This window comes from Columba livia, chromosome 3 (genome assembly GCF_036013475.1).
Source record: "Columba livia isolate bColLiv1 breed racing homer chromosome 3, bColLiv1.pat.W.v2, whole genome shotgun sequence".
In the NCBI taxonomy this organism is placed as follows: domain Eukaryota; kingdom Metazoa; phylum Chordata; class Aves; order Columbiformes; family Columbidae; genus Columba; species Columba livia.
In genome coordinates this window covers 69,472,351-69,490,275 of record NC_088604.1, presented here as the reverse complement: position 1 = coordinate 69,490,275, position 17,925 = coordinate 69,472,351, and the positions used below count along the sequence as shown (strand labels likewise).

Genomic DNA, 17,925 nt, shown 5'->3' with positions numbered 1-17,925 from the left:
ACTAATCCTGATCAAGGCTCTGCAGTATTAGCACACACTACTAGTAAGACAAAGCAAGCTTACAAGGATACTTCAAATTTAATGCTTCAAACGCATTTATTATTATTTACGCAGCTGACAATTATTTGATAATTGCAAAATACACTGAAGTACAATTAACACATGCACTACACTCCCCATCACACTATAAATCCAAAAGTCGCTGTAAAACCAAATCCAAATTTTAGTGAAGCATGAACCTTGAGATTTAGAGCTGATTTCTAGAGTGTGCATGCTGTGTATCACCACATGAGGTTCCCCCTTGACCAAAAGGCAGACCACTGCTTTGATGGTGCTTGGCAGTATTTTAACAAGAGCCTCCCATAGAATGCAAACCTGGGGAGCCATTTGGGGGCTGCATACTGTATTACATGTAATATCTGTGTTTGATTTTGGCCGAGGAGCACAACTACAGACACAGTAAGAAAAGAGTTCACTGTGTTTTGAACATGTTAGGAAGCATTTTGGACTGCCTGGGAAAGCAGGCTTCTTTCTTCCTTTCATGTAGTAGGATTTCATAACAAGACCTACAGATGCCCAAAGCTTGTAGAGCAAAGTGCTCTGAACTGACTCCAGGGCTATATCTGTATAAGAAAAAACACAGCAGAGGGAAAGAAGGGATGCAATTAAGTAAGCCAGAAGCAACAGCAGACTGCAGTAGCTGAGGGACAATAGCTGGTAAAGCCTGTTGACTCAGAAAGACCCAGGTCCCAAGCAGTGCTCTGAAACAAAAGTCTTCCACCTTTTGCAGGGTCCCTGAGCAAGGCTCTCCATGGCTGTGAGCCCTCTGTTATTCATATAGCCCTGCATGTGCATGAAATACATTTAGAACTGGATTTTTCTCTCAGATAATCAACTGCATGTTGCTACTTGTTTTGTAAAATTAACTCCTGTGACTGAATAAACTACTAATTTCTGACTTTTAACAAAGCAAGCACAGAAAGTAGAAAGCTCTTGTTCTGTCAATAATGAAGAAAACTGGAGGTCTGTAGAAATATTGCATTTTCTGTTTAATCAGAAGCTTAATAATCTCTAACTTCAATAAGGTTTAGGAGAGACCGTGGTAGCTAGGTTCCTAATTATGACTGCCTTTAACTTGTCAGATCTCAGAGATCTCATTGCATCTGGTAAAGCATTTAATTATTCTAGAAACTTCAAAGTGAGTAGGTTTGCAAAATTGCTCAGCAGTATGTCTTATTTGTGTTTTATTCATAATAGTTCAGAAGTCATCTCAAGGCATCTACCTCTCCAAAAGGGGTATGCATGTATTCTGTGTACATCATGCTGTGCTCCTGTGCTTCAGTATGTGGTGAGAAAAATGGCTTGTGTGGCTCATTAGCAGCTGTACTGAATACGTTGCACATGAACATACCACCCATGAATCTGTTGTTTTGAGGTAAATGGAAGTCTGGCAAGCATGTACTATGATTGTTCATTTAATGAGAGAAAATGCTGAATTTTGATCTCCACTTTGTTTGCAATACAATATTTTTTTTTAACAGAAATTCATTGATACATTCCAGTGCAAAAATACCTGAGATTTTTTTCAAAGCACACGTATGTATTTATATGTTTTTATTGATATTGGGAAGAACAAATGACAGTTTGCATTCACTCAACAGGGTAAGGAAGAGGAGAAAAACGAAGTGGAAATTGTCTTGTATTTGTGGCCAAAACTGCAATCTGCAGTTCCTTTTGGAATTACCATTGCAGATAGAGACTAGAGGCTAGTAGACTCTTCATTTCGCATCTACCTCAATATGTCAAATGTCACCAGGATGAAAAAGAAGCACATGCAGTGAAATCACATGTAATGAAAGCTAGTGACTATTCAGGTAGAGCTAAAAACTGAAATAAAATGAAACATATAGGAAAGCAGATTATGGGAATAAGAGACACTGGGAAAAAGCAGGAGCTGAGTAGATATTAAAAACTCCACCCACAAAACCTTTTGGTGATGCTTTTGTAAGTAAGATGTGAAAGGCAGTTGTTCCTTTTTCATCATTTCACTCTGTGTTGAGAATACCAGGGGAGAAGTGACACTGACAGCTAAATACATAGCAGCCCTTGCCATCTGGTATGTAAAGTGCATCAGGGCTCAGCCGAGGAAGTAGGGACAGACCACCTTGAGAACCTGTTTTAAATAAAACCAAGCTGGAGCCAAGGAGAAGACTGTGTGAAAGTTGAGATGACTGGCCCAATGAGCCAGAGGAGAAAAAATGGGAAAACCCACAGTGCCCCTAAGGCATAGGTGAGGGACAGGCACCCTATTGAGTGGTATAGCCACCATGTGTGCACATGTGTATAACCACTCACTGGGTGTCTTTTTCTTTTCAATCTTCAGGAAGAGGCAGCCAGAATTCTCGCCCACCAGCCAGTGTCCGTCGGCACATGTGCAGCTTTGAAAAATCCCACACTGCAGTGAATGTGTAAGAGAAGCTGCATGACAAAGAGTGGTTTTACCCCTTGCTTTCTCTTTCTCATTGGTTTATCATGTCTAATGATGGGACAAATGTGGTGCATGCCATTAAAGATGGGAAATTTGCTTATGTCCCCTGTTTTGCACAATGCTTTAATCTCATTGTCCAGATGTGATGAAGAGGACACTGAATAATTCTTTTTTGCAGCTTTTATTTTTTTAAAGCCTTCAATTTTATTTGTAAATGCCTACAACTTTGCGACTACATCCTTTTTGTACTAATTTTATCTTCTTTTTCCATTTAGCCAACTTTTTTTTTTTCTTTTTTACAGTTTTGCATGGAGATGACATTATCCTGTGTGCTTTAAACAACAACCTAGAGGCTGTCTCATGGCAAGACACCTTTGCTGAGCACAGCTCTTGCTGACTGTGCTTGTTAGTGAACTGCTGCTGCAGAGCCAGCAGAGGGAACACAAAAAACACCAGTTTGGTGGGATTCGCAGAACAGGGAAATCATGAGCAGTCACATGTAAATAAAACCAGCAGAATCTGACCTAGGAACAAAGAGTTGCCCTTTGAAAACTAGCAGAGAAAATTTTCCTGTTATAATTTCTGAAAGATACTCAGATTCTGCATATTCTGCATTTAGTGAACAATAGCAAATTTCAGCTCTTCGGAAAAAAGAAGTGCAAATACTGCCCTCTCTGAGCAAACACAAACCCGGTGGAGAAAACATGCTAACTGTTGCAGAAACAGAAAGGCCTCTCCTCAGTTCTTCCATAACAGATTTAAGCTCGTTTCCATCTGACAAACTGCAGATGTGAAACAGTCCTGCTCCCTGCCTCAGGGAAGGTTGTGCAGTGACTGAGTGGAAAGTGGCCTGTGATCCACTGACACAGCATTTTGAGCAGCCGTCTCTGTATGGCCAGAGATGCTGCTCAGCTCCTCTAATCAGCGACAAAGCAGTCTAGCTCTGTACATGCCTCTGACAGTCTATGCTAATTGTCGACAGGTAGCACTGATATTAACTCAATCAAATCTGCCCCTCTGATTTGCAGATCAGAACAAATGCATACGATGCATCTTATATTTGCAGCAATAGTGGTGGTTTTCCAGGGCCTGTGCAGCAACCTGAGATTTGCAACCCTGAAAGGCAAATTTTACAAAGCCAGTGTAAGGAGCAGTACGAACAGTTTGTTATTAGCTTCCACTCTGACAACAGTACTCCCTGCTTTTCTGATCTGGAACAAATGCTGCAGATTCGAAGGGCACAGATCGCCAATTGTTTGTCTGGAAAGACCGATGATGCAGTGGGACTCCAGCACAGATATACCATAAGGAGGCAAAGAAAGGCAAATGCAACAACGGATTGTTTTCAAAAAGCTTGGGCACAAACTGTAAAACTCCTGAGCACAGGGAAGGCTGAATCTCTTACTTTTTGCATGACAATGCTTGGGATTTTTTTTTCATTTTGGAAAAAAAAAATCCTTATCTACATGAGCTCCTGAGAAACACCTCTGGTGGGACTCCCACCAGTCAATAGGACTGTGGCAGTTGCACAGATAAGGAAGGCTTTAAAAAGCACCAGAGCTTTTCAGACCCACTGAGCATGAAGCCTGCTATTTTGGCCTCTCCCCGCTGTCCCTGGTCCGCAGGCTTCTCCTTCCAGCCAGGGCTGATGCTTTCAGAGGCCGGGCAGTGCTGCACTGTGGCCAGGGCAAGGGCACGTCCTTCATCAGCAACCGACTGCCTCAGCTCCCTGTGGCCACGCAGCCCAGGCTGAGCAGTGGCATGTGTCCATCATTTCGCCAGATGCCCAACACCACTGCTTGGCCTCATGCCTGAGCCTCAGTCACCAGAACTGCAGCAGTTCGTGAGCCTGGATCTTCCTGGGGAAGCCGTGCTTTGCTCCCCCAAGATGCTAGAAATCCCTACAGGTGCTATGATTTCCCTTGCCTTCCAGTTCCAAGTAAAAAGGTGTAGGGACTTGAAACACTCTTCTGTTTTGATATACACAATACTTAGAATCTGTTATTGTGCTAATGTTGATCTCCATTCTCTGTGTGACCCTGGAGATGGCCAGAAGTGTATAGTCATACAACCATAGAATAATAAAATTTTCTTATCGTATTAAAAAACTCAGCAAAATCAGCTTTGAGTTTCAGGGCTCTTTTCTTTGAAGCTGCCCATTTGTTACCATGGAAACCTCCAGATACACCCAGAAAACCCACAGGCTTTACCAGCTGCTTTATCTACTGCAGCATATTAGGGAGAGCTGAATAGCACAAATGAGGGGCCTCATGACTAAGCTTCCTGTGGCAACTGGGTTAAATTTGCATTCAAAATGTTGGCATGTTAAGGCAAGTCTGATGGCTCTTCAAGCACTGTTTAAACTGTTGGGAGTTTATTTTATTTGCAAGTATGCCAGAGAATCTGACAAGTTATAGCTGGAGAAAGACTCATTGACTGCTACATCTGCAAAGGCTGCACACTTTTTGGCAGCAAATATCCAGAGCAACAGGCTTCAACATTAGGAATTTATTCCTGCTCTGATAGAGCTATTGACTAGAAAGTTTTCTGGATTTTCACTATAATTTTTCCCTTTTTAAATTTCATCTAAGGCTCTCAGTTGTGCATCTTTATGCTATATGAGATACCTTCCAGCCTCTGTTCTAATGCCTTTTGGTTGTTTGAAATATGTTACTGGGTTGTTGCATCAAAATGAATACATTCAGCTATTTCAGCTTTTTCTCATGCATTCTTTTCTCTGTCCCCAATATTTTTTTTCTTGCTGTTCTGTATACAGCTTTCAGTTTGTCAATATCTTTCTCGTAAAAAACACGGTGCTCCAAGTCATTTTCCATCAGAACCACAGAGGATTGCAGAAAGCAAGGACAAACCTCCAACTGTCGTAATTACTATTAAACTGCATTCATAGGAAAGACCTCCTAATGTCTGTACCATGGTGTGCTGCTTTTGAGCAGGGAACAGAGAATTCCTGGGCTATTTTTTGTGGTTTTATTATATTCAAAATTCATTAATTAGTGTGTTTTATTCAACAGCAGCTCCATGGTATTTCTTTTTAGTCAATGTTTTTTGAAGCTTGTGGATCTTCACAGCCTTCCAGTCTTACAAACTACTTCGTCTTAGCTGCACCCACCTACACTTTTCTGAAATTAATTTCATTCTATCATTTTCTTCCCATGTTCCTAAGCTTTCCAGGTGCTTTTGCTCAACACATTGTAATTTTCAGTTTTCAGGTTCTATTTGCTGTGCTCCCGTTCGAGCCTGTCTAAATAAATTCTTCAGTTCAGGTGTTGTTATTGGCTGCACTGTCATATATATATTTTTTGAATGAGTGGTATGAGAGATATCTTCAGATAACACAAATGTGCTTCTCCGTTGATATCAGAGGATCTATAATGATTTAAACCAAGATTTTTCTATGCACTAACTTTAAAATCCTGAAAAAAAAAAAAATACAAAGATAGGATGCATTCATTCTGAATATTTGGTGGGTTTTTTTTTAATTAATGACAACAAAATAAACATATGCTGAATTTTTCACTAGTAAGAGCACTTTTTAACTTCATTTTGATTTGCAGGTTTCTGATCTTAATTTCTTGAACACTGGATGAATTTGCCTGCTATTTGAGACAGACTGTTTATTGTCCTGAACTTTGTATTGTCTATTAGAATAAGTTGTGTTCTCCAAGCAAGATATTTTTTTCAAAATATTTAATGAAGAGTTTGTGAGCTGCAACACTGCTTTGCACTTTTGAGGACACTTTTATAATGTCAAAACTAACAGGGAACAAGTAGTTTGCAAACTCTGCAAATAGATTTCTTTAAATTATTCATAGTAACTTATTTGTAATCAGTTTTCTACAATAAAACACACAGATGAACTCAAAGTTTCTTTGTTAATAATTAGATGAATGATTGAAATGTGAAACAACTTCTATATTTCAGATCAGACAAAAATTAATATTAATAACAATAATTACTATTCAGGTCTTTATACACATTATCAATGTAATTTTCTCATACCTTTGTTGAGCTTACTTAAGTAAGATGTGTGATCCATACTGAAGCTATAGGATGTTAACCACACTGAATCATTGCAATGAGCAACTCTCCCACCACCATCCCCAAATTTACAGTTGTATAAAAGTGTATATGTACATATATGTAAATGTTAAGTCCGAAAGCGAATGAATCTTTTTATTTAGGGATATTTGGTTATATCTCAACTGCTGGGTTTGGGAGTACTTCCCTTCCCCTGCGATCAAGCAGGAGCCTAGCAGAAACCCACTTCCACAGCAGCGTGAGCATAAAGTGTGTGACCCCACTCTTGGCTCCTGCTTTCCCCATCTGGGTGACCAGGGCATAGAGATAGTGGGGGGCTGGCGCCCTCTGATCCTGCCACAAGGGTCTGAACCCAACTGGGACACTCTGTGGATGGAAACCAGGATCACATCACAGGTACACAGGCTAGACATAGCAACTGCATCTACATTACAGACTGTATAATATTAAGATTTCGATTTAAAAATAATGAAAAATAAAATCAGCAAAAAAACAGTTATCAGTAGTGTTGATGTACATTAGAAAACCTTTGTGTAACTCACATCAAAGTAATGTTTAATTTTTGCAGCAGAATAACTAATGAAGGCAATAACTAGGTTAGATTTAGTTGACATAAGCCAGTGGCAAGACAGAGGGTTGGAAAGGTGGCTCTGGACTTGTGCTCACCCACAACAACCCCAAGTCTCATGAGGTTCTGTGCTTGCAAGGCAAGCTGACAGTGTTATGTTTTCCTGTAGTTTGTGTAGCAATTTCCATCATACATGGAGCAGCTCTCTAATTTACATACAACTTTGTGTCCTGTGCCCAAGGCGATTTTATACCAAAAAAAAAAAAAAAAAAAAAGGAAGGGAGTGACAGTAAAAAGTTAGTTCAGTAATTTCACTTTCTAGAAATGCCAGTGAGAGGTTACACTTTGCTCTCATTATACAGCACCACAGAAAGCACTGGAGTCACACTGTGAGAAATGTTCCAAGGTCCTCTTATCTATGAGATAGCAATTACAGTGTAAATGGACTGAGGCTGAACTTAAGTTTTTTTGTTTGGGTTTGGTTTATTTGTTTTATTGGTTTTAGTTTTGAGTTTGTTTGGGGACTTGTTTTTTTCTGTTTTTGTTTGTTTGTTTTTTTTTTGTATTGGGTTTTGGTTTTGGTTTTGGTTTTTTTTCTTTAAGTGATAATACCTGATGCTTATCAGACAAAAAACCTGAGCATACACCAGACTGGGACTGTAGTTTATGATGGTTCCCTCACTCTTGGAGGAGCCACAGGGTGGTTAAACCTGAATTAGTAAAATATATGAGTCCCTAAAAGCAATGCTCCAAAAGCTGGGGGTGCAGGAACATGCCAACCAGTGTGGCCTGCTCTGCCATTAATAGTGAGTGTCACAGCTGATGGCTGCAGGTCTGAGAGGAGGGTCCTGTGTAGCACAGGGAGGTATCACTGCCCTGGATTAAAACCAGTGAATTCCCTTAAACAGATTTCATGCCCCAGTGGTCTTACTGAAATGGAAGCAATAATGGAAGAGACCTTGGGGATACCAGCAAAGCACCTGCAATGTGCTGCAGTGCAGGTACTGGCCTTAAATTTTAAGCTTGTTGGCTTTAGTCCTGGGAATGGTGAGGCTGCAGTGGGGCAGAGCTTTACTCAGGCTCATTACTGCCTCCTATATGACCACAGGGTTGGAGAAAGCTTATGGATGGCTAACTGCCATTCTGTGGGCAAGGCAGAAATTCCCCTGCCTGATTCCCTACGAGAGCATTCATCAGCAGCTGCTGTTTACCTGAGAAAGACTTTGTCCAATGTGCAGCTTTTGCATGGGCCCTCTCCTTTGCTCTGCTCCCCTGCTGTTTCCGAAGGTGCGCTGGGACAGCCTTGTGGGTGCTGCTTTCTGGAGCAGAGTTTTCAGGTGGCTGGGAATTGTGTCCTGCTCTGTGAAGGTGGGAGCATCATTTGTTGACTTGGCAGTACCTGACGCTGACCTCATCTGGTTGTTGATAGGATAATTCAGGGTTTGGTTTGGACCAAATTTTTGATGAAGAAGTTCATAGGCCCTTCTCGAGTTACATTTAGTGTTCATTCCTAAAATCTTAGCTTTGTAGAAGGGACCACTAGATTAACCCACTGCCTCTTACTGGCTGTTGCATTTCAGTTACTGTAGTGACTACAAAGTGATAGGTCTGACCAAATCATCAGTCTGACAATGAAAGAAAGGGAACATATATAACTTCTCTTATAAACTTTTCCACTGGTAAATTGCCATTGCTACTTTGAAAAACAGCCTTATATCATAAATCTGTGCTCTGAATCTTGTCGAACACAACCTGGCCTGACCCAAATGACTGTATCACTCATCTCAGCAGGCTTAAGCTGCTCCCTCAACTCATGGCCATTTGGAGAAGATAACAAACCACACGTCTGGCATCCTAAAGGAATGAAACAGGGGATGAACTCTAGCAGATCAAGGAATGTCCCTTTCTTTTTAACTGGAAAGACACTTCTCAAGCACTTTGCATGACTGCATCTCCAGCTGTTTCACTCTGGCAGTGAGAAGCACTACCTCAAATGAGGAACCTTTCTGCAACTCATTGGCTCCTGAAGTTAACCTCATCAGAGCACATATCACTCAGTTGGGCCACTTCATGTGATATCAGTTGGGGATTGTTACGCCTAAAATGTTCAAGGCAAAAAAGACAAAGATTCAGGCACACAGGACTGAAAGCTCATCTAATACTCTATGCTCTGGGTCTCAGACTATAGCTTTGCTGATGAGATGACTGTGAAGTTGCACAGGCTAGATTCCCTTAGACCACTGGGGCAATCACCTTCCACCTCAGGAACATTCAGTCTCTAAGATTTAAAGAAACCAGTGCTAGTCAATAACTAAAGTAAGACATCTTCAGGACCCCGCAGTGTGGGGAGGAACCACCTGTTGTGTGGGGCTCATATTCAACATTGCTCCAAGGAAGCCAACAAGATCAGATCCCCCAGGCACTGGCAGAAGCAAGACTCGGTTCTTGGCCCATGACTTGGTGGGGTTGGGGCAGTCCTGATCACAGGCAAGAGCAGGATTTTGGGAAGCTGGAGTTACTTAACAATGAACAATGAGCCACCTAACAAGATGTAGTCCCAGCTGGCCAGGGATATTTTGGACCACAGTCCCAAATTTGCATACATTGTGTCTTTTAAAAACTTTCTGCAAGTAACTATTAATGTCTGAAGTTGTTTTCCAGCTTGTTTATTGCCTCTAATAATCTGCTGAAAGTACCTGAAAATGACTGCCTCAGAGTCATGCAGAGAGTACATTTGAAAGGTCAATGCATGTATTAAAAATAACAGTTAGAATTACCAAAAACAGTGACAGACCTGTTTATGGAACTAATAAAAATTCACACAAGAAATATACTTATGTCTATTCCCCCAAAGTACAAAAACTCAGACAAATCTGTGGTGAAAACTGAGAAACTGCATCTTAAGTCATTGTATAATATATCCTTGCCTATAAAGGAAAAGCAAGCCCATCTTCTGTGTTGATAGGATATCTGAGAACCTGTCTGTGCATTTAGTCTAGATGAAAGAATGTGAATAAATCACACTTGGAGTTTTACACTGTGTATACACAACTTCAAACTTTAAGATCCCTTGAGACTCCAAGGAATTTACTTGTAGGCAGTAAGTGTGAAGTCTAAATCTATGGGAGATTGTGTAAAGGAGAAAGTTAAGAAAGGCAAAAAAATACATGATGGACATTAAATGGGTAACTGTCCTATGGATAAAAGCAAGAAAACACAGGTTAGTCCCACCTCGTCATTGTGCAGATAAATGAACATCATGTTTTCAACACTCTAGCTGTTATCTGGCTTGCTGCCCTCTTCTGCCCTTCTGTGGAAAAATCATCCCTTCTCCCACTGTATCAGGCAGATTATTTTGATCTTTGCTTTCTTCTTAAGAAAGAAGGTGACAATCACTTAGTGAATGGTGACCATGCATCCCTGTCATAATTTAACCCCAGCCAGCAACTAGGACCATGCAGCTGCTCACTTATTGCCCCTCCCTTGAGTAGAATAGGGGATACACTTGGAAAGAAAAAAAAAAAAAAGGAAAACAACAAACTTGTGGGTTGAGATAAGAACAGTTTAATAGGACAGTAAAGTAAGAGATAATAATAATAACAGAATATACAAAACAAGTGATGAGCAATCCAATTGCTCACCACTCACAACACCAATAGCCCATTTATTCCCAAGCAGTGGTATTTGCCCCCTGGCCAACTATAGTTTATATACTGAGCATGATGTCACATGGTAAGGAATATCCCTTTGGCCAGCTTGGCTCACCTGCCCTGACCTTGTTCCCTTTCAGCTTCTTGTGCGCCTGGTAGAACATGGGAATCAAAAAGTCTTTGATTACCTGGCAACAACCGAAACATCAGTGTATTATGAACATTTTTCACATACTAAATCCAAACACAGCTATTAGAAAGAAAAGTAACTCTGTCCCAGCCAAAACCAGGACAATCCCACATGCAGTCAGGATCATCATCATCGCTTCACACAAGTGGGTTGAGTTGTATCTTGCCGAGACCCAGCTCAAGTCTGAGCTTTTCCAGCCCCATATTTGCTTTTTGCCTAGATGTTGATTAAAATCATTCAAGGTGGCTGATCTTCGTTCTAGGATAGCAAGTGTTTTTCTTGCATGTTAATTGTCAATTCTGCTTGAATGTGTCAATCTTGGAGTGACTCCCTACCAGCTGTTCAGTAAGACAGAGCCCAGGTATTTCTATGACAGTCTTGTGGCTCTCCCTCAGATGCGACTCATTGACAGGCTAATGGTGCATGGACACAGTGAAGAGAGCAAGTTGAAGGAAAGACCTGGAACGAGAGACTGAGGAGAGCAGTAACAGTAAGGAGAGATTTCCCAGTAGAAATTGCCAGACTGACCCCATGGAGAGCCACTGTGGATCTAAAGCTATTTGTCATCGGAGCCATGAGCAGCTGAGGTGCTTTGCAGGCACCACATTTCCCCGTAGAGCAAGCTGGTAACAGGCAAATCCTGATTAAGCAGTTTGTTCACATTTGGGTGCTGCAGACCCAGCACAGTTTGTTCTAAGTATAGCGTTTGACTTGGGCTTGATGAAGTACATTATGGAGAGTACTACAGAAGAAAGAAGTCAGAAGAGCAGAATTTTAAAGTGAGGGGGAGGAGAATGAACTGAATAGGAGGAAGATCTGAAGACAGAGGTAGTGAGTTCCTTAAAATAGCAGTGCTTGCCTTTGATGTAAAATACAAAATCTTGGGAACAAAATGAGACAGAGGCTAAATGGATGGTGTGAGGAGGGATTCAAAAGTGAGATGACACACCAGAGCTGGGTATGAAGAAGCAAACGATGCAGGAGTGGACTTAGCATAAGAGACAGCAGATACTAATGTTTTTTTCAGAAAAGTCCTTTGCACTGTTTGTAAGCTATAGCATCAGCAAAATACAATAAGAAAACACTCAACTTATTTTCCTCTATGCAAGAAGAGACTTGTTTTGAAATCAAAGCAGATAAAACTTGTTTCTCTGTGAAGAGTTTGCAGACCTTAGTATGTTAAAATATTACTTTAAAAATCTTTCATGCTCAACAGTTATATTCATTTGCTTATCTCTATAGCACTTCAAAAAATGCCATACCACAACTCATTTTGATCAAAATGGGAATGCTTCTAAACCTTCGTTCTTATCTTTTCATTGATACATAGAGGTTTCATTCTTCAGGTGGGAACTTGTTTTTTTTTTCCTTCCAGGATAAATCTCTAAATTCAAACAGTTCCAGGTCCTACCAGCTACATGATTTGTGGTGTTATACATTATTTAGATTGGTCAGTTCTTGTGAGCCAGTTCCCACAGAGGTCCAGTCACAGGTCCAGTGTCTGGAGTCTGGAGTTGGAGATGAACTTCCCCACTTAATTTTAATTAAGTGCCACATTTTCATGTACATTGCTTTTCCATTTTGCCAGATTTACAGCATTATCTTTCATGTACCAGTTCCTCCCAGCTATCACAAAGTCAGTCTTTTTTTTTTTTTTTTTTTTATATGAACTCCAACTGTTAATTAATTGCTCCCTGAAAAAGACAAGCGCAGGAGTCTGAGCACAAAAAAGCAAAATACTGAGAACAATATTGCAGGCTGTACGTAAGAGAAGCAATCTCCTGGTGTGTGCAGTAGTGGGAGGCAACGCTGCTGTGCCAGCCTCCCACACGGATTGCCTCCCACCTGCACTGCAGTCACAGGGGCTGAAATGTAATCCTTTGTTTACTTCTGCCCCCTGAGGGACGAAACCGTGAGATAAGGCTGCTCCACATACATCATCTGAGAATTTCTCTCCCATCTCTAGTTTCCACCCAGGTGATGTGTATTATAATTTGTAAATGTTTTCTACTGTCTGACCTGCAGTTAAACAATCGCTTAGTCCTCTTAAGCAGCACTCAGCTCCCTGTCCCACCAGCTGCTAATGAGACATCACTCTGCTTTGAGTGCTGCTCATGAAAATGCAAAAATCCCACTACAATTCCTCAGGGACAGACCTGACTGATCCTCAGGTCCTCACTCAGCCAAACAGTCCAGCATTTTGATGGGATCCAGCTCACCTGTGGAGTCGGAGGGTTTGACTCGCCGTGATTGCGTTGCTGCTTGTTCTCCACCCGCACAAACCCAGTTTTCAATCCCAGCATTTTATCCTGGTTTGTCAACCACAGTCTCTTGGGAAGAAGTGCATTTGTCTCCTACCTGATGGAGGTCCTGATGGTCTTTCATTTCTGTAATAGCTAATCTGTTCCTGCGTGCAAAAGGGGCCAGGGAATAAAAAGGAAAGGAGAGGCTAGTGACAATTCCTTTCTCTAACCAGGGTGTTTTGAGTTGTTTTTCTTCCAACAGTTTGGAAATATTTCCTATGAGCTGTAAATTGGGTTTAATTAAAGCTATTCCTGTGACTTTTTTCCACTTTATTTTATTCCTTCTGCAAGGTGGGGTCGGCAAACCTAGCTGCAAAATGCCATGGCTAGAGTCCTTTAAATATTGTCAGTCCTCCCAGAGCCCTCCCGGGGCTAGGCTTTCCAGGCTGGCTGTGAGGTCGGTAACCAAAGTGGAGTAATTGCTGTTGAAAGACAATGTTGTCTCCTTCTGTAGCATTTATGTGAGGACATGAAGAACTAGGGGGGAGGAGCTTATTGAGGAGGCAAAGCAATCTATTTTTGTTGGCTTGTTTGTGATACTGACCATGTCTGTGTAGTGTAAATGCAAATAAACCCATCTTTATTTTATTCATAGTTCTAATGGAAAGTCTGTATCATGGTCTGAACCAGGTGGAAGACAAGGTTCCAAGGGGGAACATATGTGGCACAGACTCTCAGTGCATGTGAAGAACCAGGAGACAGGGTGCAATCAGACAGCGGTGATCAAACCCCTCACTAAAAGCTACCATGGCCAAAGCAAGAGCCTAACTTTTACTGACATCAGCAGTAAGACTCTGTACAATGTGGTGGAGGAAGAAGATAGAGAGCCCGTTTGCCTCAACCAGCCTGGCAGCCCCTCCATGGTAGTGCACAGACGGGTGGCGACGACCCCCCCACTGCAGGCCACGGCAGAGGAGACCCACCTCTTCTTGCCTGAGCAGTCCCCCAAAACCCTGCCCCTGCAGCCGCGGTCTCTCATGGACCAGCTGCAAGGAGTGGTCAACAAGTTCGCCACCGGCATCCCTGACTTCAACACCGTTCTCTCCACACCCAGCTCGGGGAATGGCATGCGGCCACCCCACCAGTCCCCCCCACCACAGCAGCCACCCTTGCCGCCCCTCCAGGTGACTGCCTTCAGCGAGGAGCCCCTGTCTCCCCCAGCCGAGGAAGCAGAGAGCGAGAAGCTGAAGCTCATTCAGGGATACGTCTATGAGAAGAACACAGAGGAGGATGAGGACGAGGAGCCGGTGACCAGCAAACTGACTCTGGAAGACTCTCCGGCACTGACACCCCCATCCCCTTTCCGGGATTCAGTGGCTTCGGGCAGCTCTGTGCCCAGCTCCCCTGTCTCAGAGTCAGTGCTCTGCACCCCCCCAGATGTGACCTATGCCTCTGTCATCCTGAGAGATTATAAGCAAAGCTCATCCACCCTGTAGATTCGGACAGAGACAAGACAAGAAGGACTTTGGCAGCTGTTCACTGGGAGGTCGTGTGGAGACATGTCTCCCAGGGCTGGAGGGAGACAGAGAACAAAGTCACAAATGACAGGGCAAAAACTAAATCCTGCACTTGAATAAATAAAAGGAAAGAAAAAGAAAAAATAATCTATTCTGAGGGCTCAAAATTCTCTAGCTGTTAAAAACAAAAATATTGGACTTCGAGAAAATGATAGGAAACTATAACAAAGCACAAATGCAAGAGATAACTTCTATAGCAAAAAAAAAAAAAAAATTATAAAGACACAGGAAAAAAAAAAAATCACACTTAGCCACACCCTCTCTTGGCAAAGCTTGAAAAGGACTCTGGGAAGTGTGACCTGGAGAAATTATTAGTGCATCTCATGACTGCTGTCTGTCTGCTATGGAAGCAAGACACCCAGGAGCTGCAAGGGTGGAGTGCGGTGAGGAGGAACAAAGCTCCTTGTCTATGAGACACATATGCATAAATATTTTTTTTCCTGATTTCTATAGGTGGTATAACTGCATAATGTGTTTGGAGGAGAGGAGCTGAGATAATGTGAAAGCACATGGCTCTTACTGACTTTTGTGTGAACAATTTGCTCTTCATACTGGGCTGCTTCTTTGGGGGATCTGGGCTTTTTTAAACATTGATTGTAAACAGAGAGAGAAATACGATCAAGTTGAAACTTGAGAGGTTTCTGAAGAAAGCCCTTGCTGTAGTACTCAATAATGTGATAAGGACTTAGAAAAACTGCCCTTTTGTATAAGGTTGCAAACCATGTGGCTAAACTGTTACACAACATTTCCTGTAGCAGAACAATATTTATTGACTAACTTTTCATAATACAACATATTTGCCATGTGATTACATCATTCATTTGTGTTACTTTGGAATCAAATTAACTGAAAAATAGTTGTATATTTAGAGCAACAATTATTACTCTGAAAGAAAGGCAATTCCATACGGGGTGTTATGGAGTCAGTCTTGAAGCAAGAGTGAGTGAATGTGTTTCTGTATGCGTGTGTACGTGTGAAGTGTAATGTCTAGTAACTACCATTGGAAGATTGTCATATATAATATGAATATTTTTATGTTTAAATCATGTTTTATATTGCATTGTTACAAATATTCAATAGATCTTTGGAGGTCTGTAAGCTGTGCTAACACGTTTTTTTTTTCATATACAAGCTGAGAGAGTTGTTACCTTATAATAGGGTGCTTTATTTTGCAGATATTTTATGAAGTAGACATATTGTATTAATTACCAGTGCATTGAAACCTTGTTATTTTACATGTTTGCAGCAAGTGTGGTTAACAAAATAAAACAAACAAGCAAACAAACAAACAAACAAAACACCACAACCAACAACAACAAAAAACAAAAGAAAGGAGTCTGTTTTAGAAATCTTGCACATACTAGTATAAAGGACATACAGGAAAAATAATTAACCTATTTTGTTGATTTACATAATTTAAAATAAAATTATGTCTGGACAGGAAATTACATCAGTGCTTAATGTGTGCATAAAATCACAGCGTTTGTTATAAACAGTTCTTTTAATATCTCTATGATGTTTAGTTGTGGGTTCTTTTAATGTGCTTTCACTTCCATTTAATATACAATATTGTATCTTAAAGATGACTTTTAGGCAGCTGTAGTTCTGTCATTCGTTCCTCCTCTGTCCTTTATGTGTTTCCTAGAGATGGGCCTAATCCAAAGCTCCCTAATGGCTGACATGTTCAGCGTCCAGGTCTAATTGCCATGGCTTGAACTTAAGGAATCTCTTCATGCTAATACAGCTGCAAAACTTGACTTTAACCGTGCTTCTTGTGAATATTCTATCATATTTGTATTCTTTTTTCTATTCTTTTGCTGTCTTCTGTCATATGAGTTTTAAAAACTTCTGCTGCCAGTCCTCAATTCTTCTCTGCAGACCCAAATCTTATTATTTTTGTTCTGATTATACAGTAGTTGTATTAGAAGGTTTGGCTGGTGCTCAAAAGCAGAGAGAGCCTCTTTTCCTCATTCTCTTTTCATGTTTGCTCCTTTCAATATGACTTGTGGCCAGTTGCTATCAATGTCCCAATGTGCAAAGCAAGAACTGACCTTGCCCAAAGACAAGGGTTATGTCTTTGTCAGTAGACTGATGTCTCCATAATGAACTAAAGACACCTGAGAATCAGTTGGTTGACTTTTGTTTGCTTGGGTCTTTTTTGGGGGGGTATGGGGTTGTTGTTTCTTTTTTTAAATGCGATTACTCATTAAAGCAATGAGAAAGATGCCATGTTTTCTTTGCTGATCACAACACTGGCAATGAATTCTTATCTTATAATCTTAGTATAAGATTTGTTGTGCTGTTTCCAAAAACATACCTTGACAGTAGCACAGAGCTAATACTAGGAAGTTAGTCTTTGAAGAAATGAGATAGATAAGAAAAACAAACATAACAGGCTCGTATAGATGGGAGACAGTACTGTGGGCAGGTACTATTGTTTTAATATCTGACGGTTTTGAACATATTAAGCACTGGTTTTATTACTGCAATGTAATTATATCATGTGTAGGAGTTTCTTGAAATTCAGTATATTAGCTTTTAGTTTGTAATTGTTAAAACTGGAAACATACACATACGTAAATATATCTAAAGAGCAAGAATTCACCTTGTGTATGTAGTTGTATGAGTTACGAAGCTTCCTGTAAAAGTTCTTTCTTTTGGTCTGTCAAATGCTTGATGAAAACTGCCTTTTTGTCAAAATGATCTTGAAAATGTTGTAAAATAAATATTTTCTATTTATTATTTCATAATAGAATGCCAAGATTGTTAATTTTTGCTTCCTAAACAGAAAATAGTCATGTCTAGTATTTAATTGTTCCAGGGCTTTTTAGCATCATGTGAGAGAGATGGTGGAATGCTCAAATGGAGTTAGGTATGGATTAAATTGTGGCATGTAGGTGAGAAGGGGGAGGATTGAAGATTTTTGTTTAGACAACAAAAAACACTTTTTTGGCTTCTTAATAAAAATCAGGAGCACTGTAGGTATGCATTTGGGCTGACATGTTGTAGAAGAGAATTCAATGGGAAATGACAGGAAATTTTGCTATCCAAGGACATGGGGTAACACCAGCCCTTCACTGGAAGAATTCTGTGTGTTTGATTCTGTGAGATGTCAGCTTCTCCCATCAGGGAAAGTCAAGTATGCTTTCT

The 17,925-nt window shown here is 40.9% G+C and overlaps 1 protein-coding gene across 7 annotated transcripts in view; it reads left to right on the top strand.

The window, feature by feature from the left end:
* Positions 1–17,530, top strand: part of GRM1 (glutamate metabotropic receptor 1) — a 190,448-nt gene extending 172,918 nt beyond the window's left edge. For 3 of the 7 annotated variants that reach the window (XM_065057508.1, XM_065057510.1, XM_065057509.1), the window contains exon 9: positions 13,854–17,530. In XM_065057508.1, coding sequence (XP_064913580.1) covers positions 13,854–14,694 — 841 coding nt within the window. In that variant the 3' untranslated portion in view covers positions 14,695–17,530. Of the gene's footprint in view, positions 1–2,383; positions 2,469–2,790; positions 13,674–13,853 lie in introns of those variants that run through there. The other 4 variants (XM_065057514.1, XM_065057512.1, XM_065057513.1 and 1 more) reach the window with 4 other exon arrangements.
* The last annotated feature ends 395 nt before the right edge of the window (positions 17,531–17,925 follow it).